Genomic DNA, 14,675 nt, shown 5'->3' on the forward strand with positions numbered 1-14,675 from the left:
TTTTGTTTATTAGTTATTATTTTTGTAAATGACTCCAAGTTTGATTTATTTGTTGTTAATTATGATAAACTAATTGTATCCTAATTCAATTCGATTTGTTAATTTATTTGTTAAGTTTTTTAAACAAATACAGATTTGATTCATTTGTTTAGTTGTATCTTTTTTTCAAGCGTCATCATCTAAAACTTATAAAATCTATTAAAAAAAACTTTCGAAATCACTATAATCCCTCTTTGTTTCCTTTAAAAGATTTTATCCATCGTTGTCATAATTATAAAAGAAAAATTGATATTTCTTCATCATCATCTATTGAGTATTATAAATTATTTTTTCAATAATTATAAAAGTGGAGTATACAATATTTTAAAAGAGATAATAACTTAAAAAGTTAAAAGAAATTAAGATTTGAAATTATTATATAGATGCACTTAAGTGCTATTTACCCTTTTAAGTGATTTCATATAAAGATAAAATAAATTTTATTATAAAAGTGATTTGTAAGGATTAGTGACATAAAAAATAAATTATTTCGAATCTACTCATGAAGTACCTAGTGGCCCAAATCCAGTCGGAAATATTTTTCCAACTCGCAAGAAGATTAAAATAGGCGACTACAGTAATATCTCAACAAATATGGATAATTTTTAGGGACCTCCCCTGAGGTTTACCATATTGACACATAGAGAGAATGTATTCACGTAATTACAACCACCCCCCTCCTGTTAGTATCCGGTTAATTTGACTGTTAGTTGACTGTTGAAATAACTAAATTACCCTTCCCGCTAAAATTATAAGTTATAAAACAAGACTTTGAGAACCGATAGTTAATAAACTTAATGCTAGAATCACAAAAGCTAAAAAAAGACCAAATTACCCATCTATGTGATTTCTCAAATCATTACTTTTGTTATCAACATTCCCTCACGCTTACTATCACTGACAGACGGGGAATGAGTCTTAGATCAAACACAATCCCATATTCCCATCCCCACTATTATTTTCCCTCTTAAAGCAGCAGATCCTCACTAGTTAATAAATAGTCACAGACCTTGTTTGTGGGTCTACTAATTTTGACCAAAAGTCAAATCTGAGGCCTCCTAGTACAAATATACCCTTTTCTTTAAATTCTTTTGTCATTTTTCATGGAAGTAATTTCAGTTTGCGAACCTGCAGTATGAAGGCTATGAAGGCTGTAGAAGAAACGCAAAAGCCACACCCGCGAGTATTTAAATCTCACACTCGCTTTTTACAATTTGTATGCTTTTACATCTTTCGCGTCAAACATCCCCACATGAGCTGTCTTCATCAGGGGCCGCGAGTTGAATCCACACGCGCAGGTACGAACAAAAGAATCTTATCTACACCGTGGCATCATCGTAATTTTCAATAAAACGAGTGTCTTTTTTCAGAGAGTCCATTACCAATCTCTTTGGTAAGACCTTTATCAGAGAGAGAGAGGGAAATGGAGAGTGAGAGAGAATGAGAGAGACTTTGAAACGAGAGATAAGGAAACATGCATGATGCCCTCCTGCTGAACGGTCAAGATTCTCTCAATCTTTTCATCAAAGCAACGCTGACCGTCAGATCTGTAACCCGATTAATACTCTTAACCACGGTTGAAAACTAACCCTGGTTAATTACCTAAACTCATAAAAGAGTTTCTTTTTTCCCCTCGAGTCAGAGCGAGAGCTTCACTGAGTTACAAACACAAGCTCTTGCATTGTGTTCTTGTAGGCGCCATCTCTTTTGATCCTTTGGCCTCTCTAGATATGTTGTCTGTTCTTAAATTGTCTTCCAATTTATTAACTCTCAATTCAACTTCCATTTGGTTTGAAACAGCTTGAGTTATCTTCAGCTGGTCTTTAAATTGTAATAAATGAAGATTACCTCTTTTTCGCACCAATTCCAGTCGCGATTGAAGGCGTTCGTCGCCGGTACTCACTTCGTTGCACACTTGGGCCACTACAAGAACTCATCTCGTTACCTCTTTTTTGCACCAAATCCTTCAGGCAAATGAAGCTCTCCTTCACAGCTACATAAAGATGAAGATGTTGTTGGATGTTGTTTAAGTGAAAGAGAAGGCTAAGTCTAATATTCATTTCGTGAAAATTTTTATTTGCTTTTGTCCACTGGTTAGTGCAGAGTACTGGTTAATGGAGTAAACTCTTACAATTTTTGCAAACGTCAATCCTCACAAAACTGCACTTTTGAATTCTTTTGAATTTTAAAGGGTAATTTTACATATTTACCCTCATATACTGATGGCATACGTAACCAGATACTAACGGGAGAGGAGGTGGTTGTAATTACGTAGATGCATTTTATCTATGTGTCAATACGGTAAACCTCAAGGGAGATCCCTAAAAATTACCCGGGAATAAATTGTTTTCATAAATAGACTATGAATTGAAAGAATCAAAAAACAAAAGTAAGAGTTCCTCTATAATGCTGTAATTTTTTTAGAGAATCAATAATATTTTTAATTGTGCATCATTGAATTTAATTAATGGTACACAATATTTGTAGTAAAAAATAAAAAAAATAAAAATAATGGTAAACGGTTAACAAACGTGTAAGGGGTGGAGAATTTTGTAAAATAACTATGACCACCCTTAGAGTTTGAAACAATTTCACTTAAATAGCATATTTTTATTTGAAATGTGATAATCTTTTTTAAATAAATCTTTCAAAATCTATTACCATTAAGTATAAAATATAATGAAAGGTTATTTAACACAAATCAAATAAATAAGTTACAATTGTAAAATTTATATATGATATAACACTAATAAATAACACAACTAAATACATATACTTAAGTAAATGTCATAGTCACATCAATAAACTCATTGTTAAGATTGCTTGTAATATAAAAATTACTTGATCACACATGTTTTAATAAAATTTAATATCGTATATTAAAATACTCATTATTTTATATAATATTAAGGGTCATTTTATAATTGATCACGAAGTATGTATTATTTTTAACACCCATTTAACGTACTTATTCTCTGAACTTTATATTTATCTTACAATTAATATCCTTACATGGTAGGAATTTTAAGTTTTATAAGCCTATATATTTTCATTTTATTTTTAAATATCACTTTGTTAAGTTCATAAAAGTTAAATCTAATATATATTCCTAATAAACTTTAGTTTATGAATCGTGAAAGATTATTTTAGTGATATCCTTTGATTGTAATTATAAAATTTTATGTTATTAAGAGTCATTACTTTTGTTATGATAGTTAATAATGACAATAAATAAAATATTACCTCCAATAATATTTACGTGGGAAAAAAGTGAAAGAAAATCATTTATTTTTTTAAATTTTTATTGACATGGTAGGAAATTATCTGATCCTTATAAAATTTAACTTTCACAAGCTTGTTTTCATTTTATTTTCAAATGTCACTTTGTTAATTTCATAAAAGTTAAATCTAACACATATTCCTAATTAACTTTAGTTTATGAATCATGAAAGATTATTTTATTGTTATTTTTTTATAGTAATTATAAAATTTTTATGTTACGAAGAGTCGTTACTTTTATTATGATAATTAATAGTGTCAATAAATAAAATATTACATCAAATAATATTTAATGGAAAAAATGAGGAAAAAAAATCATTGTATGTTTTTATGTTTCCATTATAAAGATATGGTTTGGGATACTTTAACTTAAAATTTTGACACAATATTTGAGCCATTAAATATCTCATAATCTAATGGTTGATATTAAAAGTCAAAGCAACATTTCATAATGTTATATCCTCCACCATTGAATTGCATGAAATAAATAGTTTAATTTTTTGTTAAAAATTTAAATCAAATTATTTCTCACTTTATAGTTATATAGACATATGTATTTTTCAATAATAATTGGTGAATAAAATATTTCTCATTTGTTGTGACTCATATAGTATTATTAATAAAACACATATAAAATAGTTTATTGCAATGCCTTCTATTATCATTATTGTTTAGGTATTAATGGTTTGTAATTAAATTCATACAATACAAATTATTATAAGATATTATGTTAAATAATCTACTTCATATTATATTTTATACTTAATGGTAATTGATTTTGGAAGATTTATTTAAAAAATATTATCATATTACAAATTTAAAGGAGGGCTGAAAAGTAATTTTAAATAAAATATACTATTTAAATGAAATTATTTCAAACTCTAAGGGTGGTCACAATTATTTTACAAAAATTCTCCACCCACTTGAACGGTTAACAAACTATTTATCATTATTTTTAAATTATTTTTTTAGTACAAATATTGTATACCATTGATTAAATCTAATGGTTCACAATTAATACGTTATTGATACTATAAAAAATTTACAGCATCATAGAGGAACCCCAAAAGTAATAGTAATAATAACAATTGAGTTCCCAAGAAAAAGTGAGTGCAAGCTTCAACCATTTTTCTGCTACTCTCTCTAATGTAGTATTCAATGCATGATTTATGTTGGTATTAGTTTATTCTAATTAGAAAAAAAATCTCTTAAGTGGTACTGAAAGCTTAGGAATCAAATTGCACTCACTCAAAATTTGGTTGAGATACAGCTAGTTTATGTTTAAAAAAAGAAAGTTAGATGTAAATTTTATGATTCTAGTTATTTTTTATTGTTTGTGTATATCTACATGTGCAATGATCATGAATCAGCATAGTCTACAAAATGTATTAGGTTTCATAGAACTATATATAGTATGTATATGCTTTCATACATAAACTACAAGAAAATAACAAGCAAACTGTTAACTACAAGAAAATAACAAGCAAACTGAAACTAGTTCCTAGTCAATAGCTATTTCTTAAGGGCAAATGTGCAAGAGAGAAGCATTTGACTTACCATTACTCATTGACAACTTCCATTCTCCCTTGCATTATCAAGTTTGCTAAACCAAAATGATGAATCTAACCAACCTTCAGCCTTGGCCTTTTCAACATAATGTATGAATTGTTTCTTAGCATCAGGCACGTCCAGCGCCAAGTCATCGAGCGATTCTTCAACTCTGCCAAAGCCCTTCATCATTTGGTTCATAGTTATGTGTCCTGAGTCAGAACACTCCTTGAGCAGTCCCCACAGCCTTTCATTCTTCTTCTCGATGACACTCACCAATGCCTTCTTAACAATCTCATGGTGAAAAAATGGCATGCCTAATTCTTTTATGCATCGGCGAGCCTCCCTAACGTCTCCCCCGGATTCATACTCCTCTAGTAGTCTCCCAATTTTGTCTTTGACATCTTCAACTGCCCATCCAGGCCTGCTGCTTCCCCCTCCTCCACCCCAACACCTTAAAATCCTTTCTCCAGAAAGACGAGCGTTAAGCAATGACTTTGCCATTTGCAGCACTTTACTCCCTATTGATTCTGCCCCCAAAAACTGGCTTCCAATTTCTTCCAAGTGCTGTGGTGCCAATACTTCATCCACCACTGCTCTAGCCAAAAACATGGCAAGGTCCTCAACAACAACAGGGTTGTCTAGAGCAGTGTCATCAGCAGATTCTATCAACATAACAAATCCGTTAACGACATCATCAGCGGGGAGAAACAGAGATGATAACAGAACAGAAGCCATTTCCTTTTCTCTGTTTTTCCTGTCCATTGCAAGAGTTATTAGTCTCTTGACAAAGATAGCATTCACCTCATTTAAAGAAGATTTTTTCTCTGATTCTAGACAACCACTTACTTCTAAAATGTCACCTGACAAGAAATACTCTTGAATAATTGATTGAGCCTTCATCTTGAACAATTTTGTATCAGTATCTTCTAACAATCTCTTCTCTGGCTCTGATGAGAGTGATTTCAAAGATGAAGCACACAACCAGCCTTCAGATGCTGCTTTAGAGATCAAAGAATGCAAAATTCCTCGTGCATTCGGAATGTCAAGTGATAAATCATCAACCGTGTCAATTATCCTACCAAACCCTTTTGTAATTTGACTAGCATTGATCAAACCTTCTTCAGAAGCTTCCTTTAGCAAACCTAGTAACCTTCCTTCAGCTTGGCGCCTCTCCATTGCCATTGTAACAGCTCGTTTTACAATTTCATGGTGGAAAAATGGAACTTTCAAGTCATTGGTACATCTGAAAGCCTCTTTCTTGTCACCACTCACTACATACTCAATCAACAAATCATTAATCCTAACCTTCACATCTTCAACCGTTTTATTCTTGCTACCTCCCCATCTCCGCTCAATGATTTCAGCATGGAGAGGAGCTTCTAAGTAACCCTTCTCAGCTCTCTTCAATACTTCAATCCCTTTTGACTCCTTAGGCAAGGCAGCCATTTGTTTCTTCAAAAATGCAGGAGGCAATATGTCATCAACCACAGCTCTCGCAATGAACAAAGCTAGCACATCAACTGTGTCTGGTATATCAACAATCAAGTCATCTGCTGATTCCACCAACTTAATAAAACCTCTGTAAACTTGTGGGGGATCAATGGCATCAGCATAAAGCGCGGATAGCAGTACCGCAGCCATTTCTTTCTCTTTGTCATGCCTATCCATGGCTATAGAGATAAGCTTCTTGACAAAATAATAGTTATAGTTAGGCTTTCGAAGTTCCCTCAGTTCATTTGCAGCTGATAAAACATCATCAGTGGCAAAATATTCCTCCACAATTATTGTTGCCTTCTTTTTGAACTCATCCAAATCCCCTGCTGACTTTTTTGCACTCGGACGTTCATATTCCTGCAACATAAACAAGTTCTTTTCAAAATTAGACCTACAACAAAAGTACACAGTATTTTATGGACAAAACAATGCAAACCAAATGGGATTTGCATCTCCATTGGTATCAACATATATATGCCGCAAGGCTAAATTCCTGAATAGATGCAAAATTGATAGAACATGGAAAAATGTAGCGTTAACTGAGTACCTCGGTGCTATCATAATTGGGATCGTTAGGGTCAATAAAGTAATTGTCTTCTGTATCAAGTAATCCTCCCCAGGTACCTTTTCCCCCACAGCCACCTGCATATATTATAGAATTCCATAAACAGTTTCTTCATCACAAAAATTTGCTTATTGTATGTTTCTGATTCATGGAAACCGACCATTCAAGACATCCATCTACGCATATGAGACTTCTCTAGCTTATTCCTTTCCAGTCATTTACACCGCAACATAAAATGATTTGTTCAGAACTATTTTGCTTCAACTAAATTCTGTAATTATACTTATACTAATGATTTCGATTTTACGGCTACCAACTGTGATTAAAAGCTACAACACCTCAATCTCAAACGATTTTATAAGGTTTACGTACCCTTTTTAGGCCGACCATCTCTAGGAGAATGCTGACGCCGATCATACTTTCTTGGGCTCCCTCTGGGACTCCCCTTACTGGGACTCGCTCTACTTGAGCCATGTTTGCTATAAGACTTGGGTGACCTTGGGGACTTTGGAGATGTGGAGATTTGCAGGGCAGATACAGTTAATGGATCTGCACTCTCTGAAAGTGATCGAACAAGCTTTCGTTGAACTTTTGATACAAAACCATCCTTGTACTCCATGAGGTTCAAATTCTCAACTCCACTGACTGCTAGCTTCTAAAGAAGATAATAGTGAGTATAATACAATTACCTGCAAACAAGGATGGTAAATTAATTAAAGGGGTATCTATATCTACATTAAATAAGGGAATATTCGTTTTGCATTTACGATATTTGGCATGCTCTTCACTGTGTGCCCAATTGCAAATTATTTTTTTAACCTTCTATCAAACTTGAGAAAGAATTAAGAACCTCTTATTACTTGATTATTGAAACGAGATCTCGCCGGAGCGACGAAGCACACCGGCGGCAAAACTATGCTAAAACTTAGAGGGGAGGAAGTAGGTTATCTTTTAATTTTTATTTTTTTTGTTTTTATGGGTAATTGGTTTTTGGGTTTGAAGTTAATTTAGTGAATGCAATTAATTTTAGTTGAAGGAGAAAGAGAAAGAGAAGAAGTGTTAAAAGGTAGTTGCAAAAAAAGACGTTTCAGTCAGTTATGGAATTAGCGCCCAAATCTTAAGGGGGATAGTATAATTCCAAGGCTGAGATGAGACTCTCCTGTTTTCTGCCTCTTGAAACGGGACGGTAATACATTTTTGCCCGGGAAATTCGTAACCAAATTTCTTTCGGTGAATTTCATTGAAACCCCTAAAGTTCGATTTTTTTCTTTTAACATATTTGATCAAAGTTTTTTTTTAAATTTTAGTGGCGCTCTAAAAAAAAAATTAATTGAAATCGATTAAATAACCATGTTTAATTTTTTTTTTTATAAATAAACAAGATCCACTTATATATACCAAGATATAAAAAAAATAAAAATAATCATGTCATTGATATATTTGTATTTAGAACCCATTCGGATTTAAGTTAAATTTAGACTTATTTAGATTTCCCAAAAAAAAAAGGCTATCTTAGATTTATGGCAGACCAAAAGTACACAATAAATAGGTCATATATTATTATTTTTTTAAATATTGCTTAAGGCTCCATTTGATATATCTTTTCAAATAAAGTTTATTTAAGTAAAGATCTTATAAGTAGAGCTTTCACCAAATATATTCGAGATATTTGATTGTTAATGAGAATTTTATTAAAAGTTATAAAAAATAATTTAATAAAAAAAATTTTAAAGTTATATTATGAAATAAATGAAACAGGAGTGTGACATAAATTAAGAATAGTTTATGTAATCTAACTATTAAAAAAAATTATTTAGAAAACCTATACAACATCTGTTTTCAAAAAACTAAAATTTAAGTTTTTATTAGTATAGATAGAATAGCTTATTTAATTTCTTAAGCCTCAACTCAACATATAACTAAATAATACTAAAAATTTTGAAAAGAACTTATAGAATTAAATACCTAGGTCAAAAAATAAAAAGATAAAAAGATGTATACAAAAGAAGGATGTTTTGGTAAATTCCCATGCAGTTTAGGATAGTCATGCGAGTCAAAATAATTTCTTGCGCATTAACAAATCTTCCTCGAGCGGAGGCTACACAGAACTGACTCGACTCTTCTTCTGGTTCTGGGTGTGCGGCACTAGCACAGCAAGTACAGTTCAAGCAATCGAACATGTCCGAAGCCAAACAAGAACTCATCTCCAGCTTGCAGTCGCAATTAGAGGCTCTTCAAAACAGAGTTAAGGTATCGCTATTTCTATTTTTTTCATTCTTATTGAATATTCTTTATTGTGTCTTTTTTATTTAAGTTATTTGCAACTTTTTAACTTGATGTGGTACCATTTACCAATTTGCAATGCGTGTATAACAGGAATTAGAGGCTGATAATGCAAAGCTATTGTCAAAACTCTCTCTCTGTCGCTGTGAAAAGGTCTGTTGACGAATTTTAATTGTTTATCTTTTTGTTTCTTGTTCAATCACAGTTTTCTCTCAATGAAGAAAATGAAAATAGATAATAGGTATATCTCAGATTGAGATGTTATAGCTTTTAGTCCGCCTCCCTTTGGCATGTTATCATTCTGGTGCTCAAGTTTAAATGTGAATGTGGTTGGTAAACATTAGGTTCCAATGAAATGTGGTTGCTTAACAAACACTTCAGTTGTTGTGATTTTCAAAATCAAGCAAAACCAAAAGAGTTAGAAACATGCATAATATTTCTTTTTGTTCTCTGTGGTATTTGGTCGAAGCATGACAAAATGGAACCTGATATAAAATTATGATGCAGATAGAGGATAAGGTTCATGATGGTGTTGAAGATGGCACGACTTTGGTTGAGGAAAATAGGAAGACGGAAAGTGGAGGTTGTAAGACTGGGAAAAAGAAAGTAAAGGAGAAAATGTCAGGTCTTGTTTTAAACTCTACTTATCTATTCTTTGTCAGAGGCTGATATCGCCTGCTTTTTAAATCAGATTACTATTAGAATTCAAATAGCCTGTATGTAAAATTGGTAATGGGTCTTTATTAGCCAACTATCACCTATTCTACTTCTAGGTTTATCGTGTTTCTGAATCTGACTGGCACTTTTTGTTCTTACAGGAACTCTAAATCATCATTTCAAGAGATATGTTGCTCTAAAAGTCATGTATTTTGGTCAGAGGTATATAATTTCGTCATAAACTTGAAGCTCATTTCTTTAAGATATCAGTAGTTCTCTTCCCCTCTCCTTTCTTCCTAAAATGAAATGAAAATAGGAAAATCTGCTGAGCTTTTTAGGGAATCCGACATTACAAGAATCCAAGCTGACTCAATTGAGGCCTGATCCAGGCTGGATTGGATCAGCAATTCCTTTCTAGCTAAAAGAATATGCTTGGTTGGGTCCTGAGGGTGGTAGACTGATCAAATATGTTAATGGTACTTCAAAACACTAAAAACATACTAAGCCAGGACCCCCTTAGTAAATTAGTATGGAAATTTCCTTCCGAAAAAAATGTGCACCATCCGTAATAAACTTATGGAAGAACTAGATAAGAAATGTTAGTCGAGTATCTTCCTGATCACAACATGTTGCAATTCTCATGTAGTTGTGCTGTTAAAGCCTGAGTTAAGCTTTGGCCAAATCCTCTGGCTTGGGTAGGCTCTAGCCTTCAGGAGTAAGATTCCCGTTTGTGTTATAACATCTATGGACTGTTAACGCCAATGATTTATCTTCTCTTTATTTTTAGCACCTGGTCTAATATCCACTCACAATTTAAAATGAACACCTTTCTCCTTTGTCTGCTATATTTCAGGTTTTACGGTTTTGCTTCGGATGGGAATATGGAACCAACTGTGGAGGTGCATTATTTCAATTGTTTCTTCTTTCAAAATTAATTAAAAAAAAAAGAAATACAAACTTGTTGTGCAAAAGAGATTTAACCTGGTGTGCGAAATTAGTTCTCTATGTCCAGGAAGCAAATATTTTATATTCCAATCATAATCTCTTCTTGGAAGATGCAAAGCATCTGCTGCTGGAAAATATTAGATAAGCTGCTTCTAGTAGTTCAAATGGTAATAGTGTGACGATGTCTACAAAGAATGATAGGAGTATTATCATCTATGTTCTCAACCCTTCTAGGGTATGATGCTAAGCATCCTGTCAACATCAGTAACGAGGAAAGCTTGAATCAAGGTTTTCACCATTTCACTACCCACAGCAACTATATTACTAAAATAGGCTGGATAATTAGACAGTTAATATAGACAGATTTGTTGCTAGGAATGAAATAGGCTGCATTTAGAGTTGTATTATACAACAGATATCATCCATTCCTATTCCTGTATTTCTGCATGATTAAGGTGCTAGGAAACCATGCATGTGTCATTGATCTAAAATTACAGTTAATTTTCATATTGTTTCTCTTGCTGATTTATTTTATGATACTTCTCAAACTCTATATCGAAGATTGTAGTTCACGAGAACCATAGTGTATTAAAGATTAAGTTTTGGATATTGGTAACTGTCATAAACCAAGCTTCCTAGAAAGAATTTCATTTTCATTTTCATTTTTAATTATCCTACAAATGACATTTTCTTCATACCTTTGAATGCTTTGAAAGCGTACGATCTAGTTTTATCGAATAGCTATCATCTGTATAAGACATGAAGTTCTGTTTCTAATTCCAGCTTTCTTGCAGTCTGAAATTTTCAAAGCTCTTGAGAAGACAAGACTTTTAGTTGCTGACAAGAAGGAATCACATTACTCGAGATGTGGCAGAACAGATAAGGGGGTTTCCTCTGTTGGGCAAGTAAGTTAGAGTTTGTAAAACTTAGTATAATAATCAGCAAAAGCATTTTCCTGAGTTGGGTGTGACCATTATGTTACTGAATGAATTATAATCATAATTTCCAATTGTTGATGTTTTGTATTAGTATCCCTCTTCTGCTTAATCAGTTTCACCTATAACTAATATCAATCAGTAGTCATCCTTTTACCAGACTCTTGAAGTTAAGAAAGCAGTAAATGTTTGGTGCAGGTAATTGCTATATATTTACGGTCAAACATCAAGGAATGTAATACAAACAACGCAAGTATGGGTGAAACTGTTCAAGAAGAACAAATAGGTTTGTCATTTATCTTTTTGTTGGAAAACTTTAGTATAAATTATTGAGCTTAATATACACATAAAGTTAAGTCTTTTGGTGAAACTGCATTCTTTTGTAAACTGCAATCTTTCCATTCGAAAAGAAAAGCTCATGAAGGATTTTGTAAGGGGCTGGCAAAATAGCACAATACTAACAATAGCAAAGCATTATTTGACTCTTTAAATGTAGTTCGCTCAATATTGGTTGTCTACTGGATTTTTGTATAAAATCATATTCATATTGCAAAAGTTCAAATGTAAAAGTTTATGAGTCTGTATTTGCCATTTTAACTTACACAATGTGTATTATTCTCAGAAGATGAAATTGATTATGTGAGAGTACTGAATCGAGTCCTCCCAAAAGATATTCGAGTTATGGGGTGGTCTCCTGCTCCAACTGATTTCAGTGCAAGGTTTATCTACAGATTCAAAAAAATATTACCTTTTTTTTTTTCCAATTTTTTGATTCTCAATGATGGTTGTATGACAGTTCTTGTTTCGAGAGGGTATTTAAAGTTTAACTTGTTCCTTTATAATTGAAATGTCAACCCGGTGACTCAGTGATTTTTCATAAGAATTTCACTATTTTGCTCATGATAGTGTTCTCTTATGCTCTGGCATGATCTGTTGCTTTTACAATAATTGCAGGTTTAGCTGTATAAGTAGGAAATATAAATACTTTTTTTGGAGAGAAAATCTAAATCTGTCGGTAGGTGATTCCTTTTCCTGACAATTTGTGGACCTACTTCTTTGCTGCTCATAGAGAGAGCAACAGTTTCAATAACACTTTCTTCTATGTTTCGAATCTCACCAGGCTATGGAGAGTGCAGGAAAGAAATTTGTAGGGGAGCATGACTTCCGAAACTTCTGTAAAATGGATGCAGCAAATGTACACAACTATAAGCGGCATGTCACCTCATTTGAAATTTCTCCTTGTTATATCAGGTTGGCACTGGTAAAAATATCTCTTGACCCAATTTTTGTTTTCATATTTGTTAGAGCTTAAATATTGGTTTCATCTTCCTCTATGTATTTCTCAAAATTAAGGGGCATACCTTGGCCCACTAATACCATAGCCATTTCTAACCTCCATCCTCACATGAGATTATACGAACTCTTGACCCTGGTACTTTTAATCATGCATTAATTCTGATTAATCTTTCACTATAAATTTTATATGGGTTTCTCCTTAAATTTTTACCTCTTTTATTTTGACCCGCCTTTTATAATGAAATATTATTGTTGTACAATCTTGTTATTTTCTTTTGAGCTTTGCTAGTTAGAATATATTCGAAAATCTGAGAGTACTCAATTTCACTTGCAGTTTTGAAGGCAATCAACTTTGTGCTATTAAGATTAGAGGTAGCGCTTTCTTGTGGCACCAGGTCAGGTGCATGGTTGCTGTACTGTTTATGATTGGCCAAGGTCTTGAATCCATTGATGTATGTAGCAGACATCCTTGAAACTCAGAATTTTACCTTTTGGAAACTCGTTTCCATTTATGAAACTTTGTTTTACATTGTAAAAGAAACTGACATGAAGTGCTCAACTTTGCAGGTAATAGAATCATTACTGGACACGAATGGGATACCAAGAAAACCTCAATACAATATGGCTCCAGAGATACCATTAGTTCTTCAATCCTGTGACTTTGACGGTCTCAAGTTTACTTGTTCATTAGGTATTTAACCAATTTCAAGGAATTGTTCTTTGTTGGAAGTTTCTACTATTAAGGATCATATAGGTTGAACTTCAATGTTTACACATTCCTTTGGTTTGCTTGCAATCTTTAATGTGATTGCTCATTTTAACTTGCCATGGCACTATCATTTATTTCTCTCTCTGTTCCATGAATAGATGCTGGGCGCGATTTGCGCCTGCACTTGCGGAATGAATGTCAAGTGTATCAACTCCAAGCTGCAATCTTTCATGAGGCTCTTCTCAACTGTTTGCCTTTAGCTAATGGTCTAGAAATCAGTTCTTCTTTAATCCATTTACATTAGTTACGTACAACCTTCCCGTCCTTTCTGGCTGAGACCACCTTTAATTTTTCAGACCAGAACTCATTGAGAAATGGAATGGTCAAGAAGAAGGCTTCCCATATCCCCCTCTTTTCACGGCCAACTGAGCGTAAATTCCTCCACACCTTAAGCACTCATGTTATTATGCCCATTTTAAAGGTTTTTGCCTAACTTCTTATTGCTTGAACTGATTCCAGCAACATATGAGGAGAGACGTGCAAAATTGGACTCAAGAAAATGAAATTGAAGACTTTTTGACCGATCACTTGGAAGTCAACAGTAAACTCTTGTTTCCTGTACAATGTACCAATAGAAACCTACGTGATTGATTGCTTAGCACTGGTTTGTAGCTTTCTTTTTTCTTGTTAATCTATTTATTTTGATTATTGTGGGCGGGGAAGAAGTTTGGGATGACCCGCTAAGCCTTTCCATTACAGGCACAGCAGAGTAAGAATTCACTAGATTACAAACTTGAAATTGAAGCTCAAACTTGCTTGTGAGCTTAAATTTTTCACCAATGATGCCCGCCTTCTGGATGAGATTTGTTCTCAATTTTTCACCTAGAAATAGAAAATGCAATCATCTTTATTCCAATTACAG

General features: G+C 33.1%; 2 protein-coding genes across 2 annotated transcripts; one reads left to right on the plus strand and one right to left on the minus strand.

The window, feature by feature from the left end:
• Positions 1-4,717: 4,717 nt before the first annotated feature.
• Positions 4,718-7,611, minus strand: LOC102613728 (MA3 DOMAIN-CONTAINING TRANSLATION REGULATORY FACTOR 2). Its single transcript, XM_015528812.3, has 3 exons — positions 7,301-7,611; positions 6,911-7,005; positions 4,718-6,720 (listed from the first exon to the last, which is right to left on the minus strand). Exons 1-3 carry the CDS (start codon positions 7,545-7,547, stop codon positions 4,882-4,884), a joined length of 2,181 nt encoding a protein of 726 aa, XP_015384298.2. The 5' UTR covers positions 7,548-7,611; the 3' UTR covers positions 4,718-4,881.
• A 1,391-nt stretch (positions 7,612-9,002) lies between these two features.
• On the plus strand, positions 9,003-14,669 carry LOC102614033 (uncharacterized). The gene is made up of 15 exons (XM_006473092.4): positions 9,003-9,178; positions 9,305-9,364; positions 9,719-9,836; positions 10,030-10,090; positions 10,722-10,767; positions 11,608-11,718; positions 11,947-12,034; positions 12,371-12,467; positions 12,703-12,763; positions 12,869-12,999; positions 13,379-13,496; positions 13,612-13,735; positions 13,912-14,019; positions 14,110-14,184; positions 14,273-14,669. Exons 1-15 carry the CDS (start codon positions 9,107-9,109, stop codon positions 14,314-14,316), a joined length of 1,314 nt encoding a protein of 437 aa, XP_006473155.2. The 5' UTR covers positions 9,003-9,106; the 3' UTR covers positions 14,317-14,669.
• Positions 14,670-14,675: the final 6 nt, after the last annotated feature.

The sequence above is a fragment of the Citrus sinensis genome, chromosome 5 (genome assembly GCF_022201045.2).
Source record: "Citrus sinensis cultivar Valencia sweet orange chromosome 5, DVS_A1.0, whole genome shotgun sequence".
Classification (NCBI taxonomy): domain Eukaryota; kingdom Viridiplantae; phylum Streptophyta; class Magnoliopsida; order Sapindales; family Rutaceae; genus Citrus; species Citrus sinensis.

Excerpts from the sequence above, each read along its gene's own strand:
- LOC102614033 (XM_006473092.4), top strand. The coding sequence starts at position 9,107 with ATGTCCGAAGCCAAACAAGAACTCATCTCCAGCTTGCAGTCGCAATTA. Across the intron at positions 9,179-9,304 it reads CTCTTCAAAACAGAGTTAAG|GAATTAGAGGCTGATAATGC; the intron begins GTATCGCTATTT and ends CGTGTATAACAG. Across the intron at positions 11,719-11,946 it reads GGGTTTCCTCTGTTGGGCAA|GTAATTGCTATATATTTACG; the intron begins GTAAGTTAGAGT and ends TGTTTGGTGCAG.
- LOC102613728 (XM_015528812.3), bottom strand. The coding sequence starts at position 7,547 with ATGGAGTACAAGGATGGTTTTGTATCAAAAGTTCAACGAAAGCTTGTT. Across the intron at positions 7,006-7,300 it reads AGATGGTCGGCCTAAAAAGG|GTGGCTGTGGGGGAAAAGGT; the intron begins GTACGTAAACCT and ends TAATATATGCAG. Across the intron at positions 6,721-6,910 it reads CCAATTATGATAGCACCGAG|GAATATGAACGTCCGAGTGC; the intron begins GTACTCAGTTAA and ends TTTATGTTGCAG.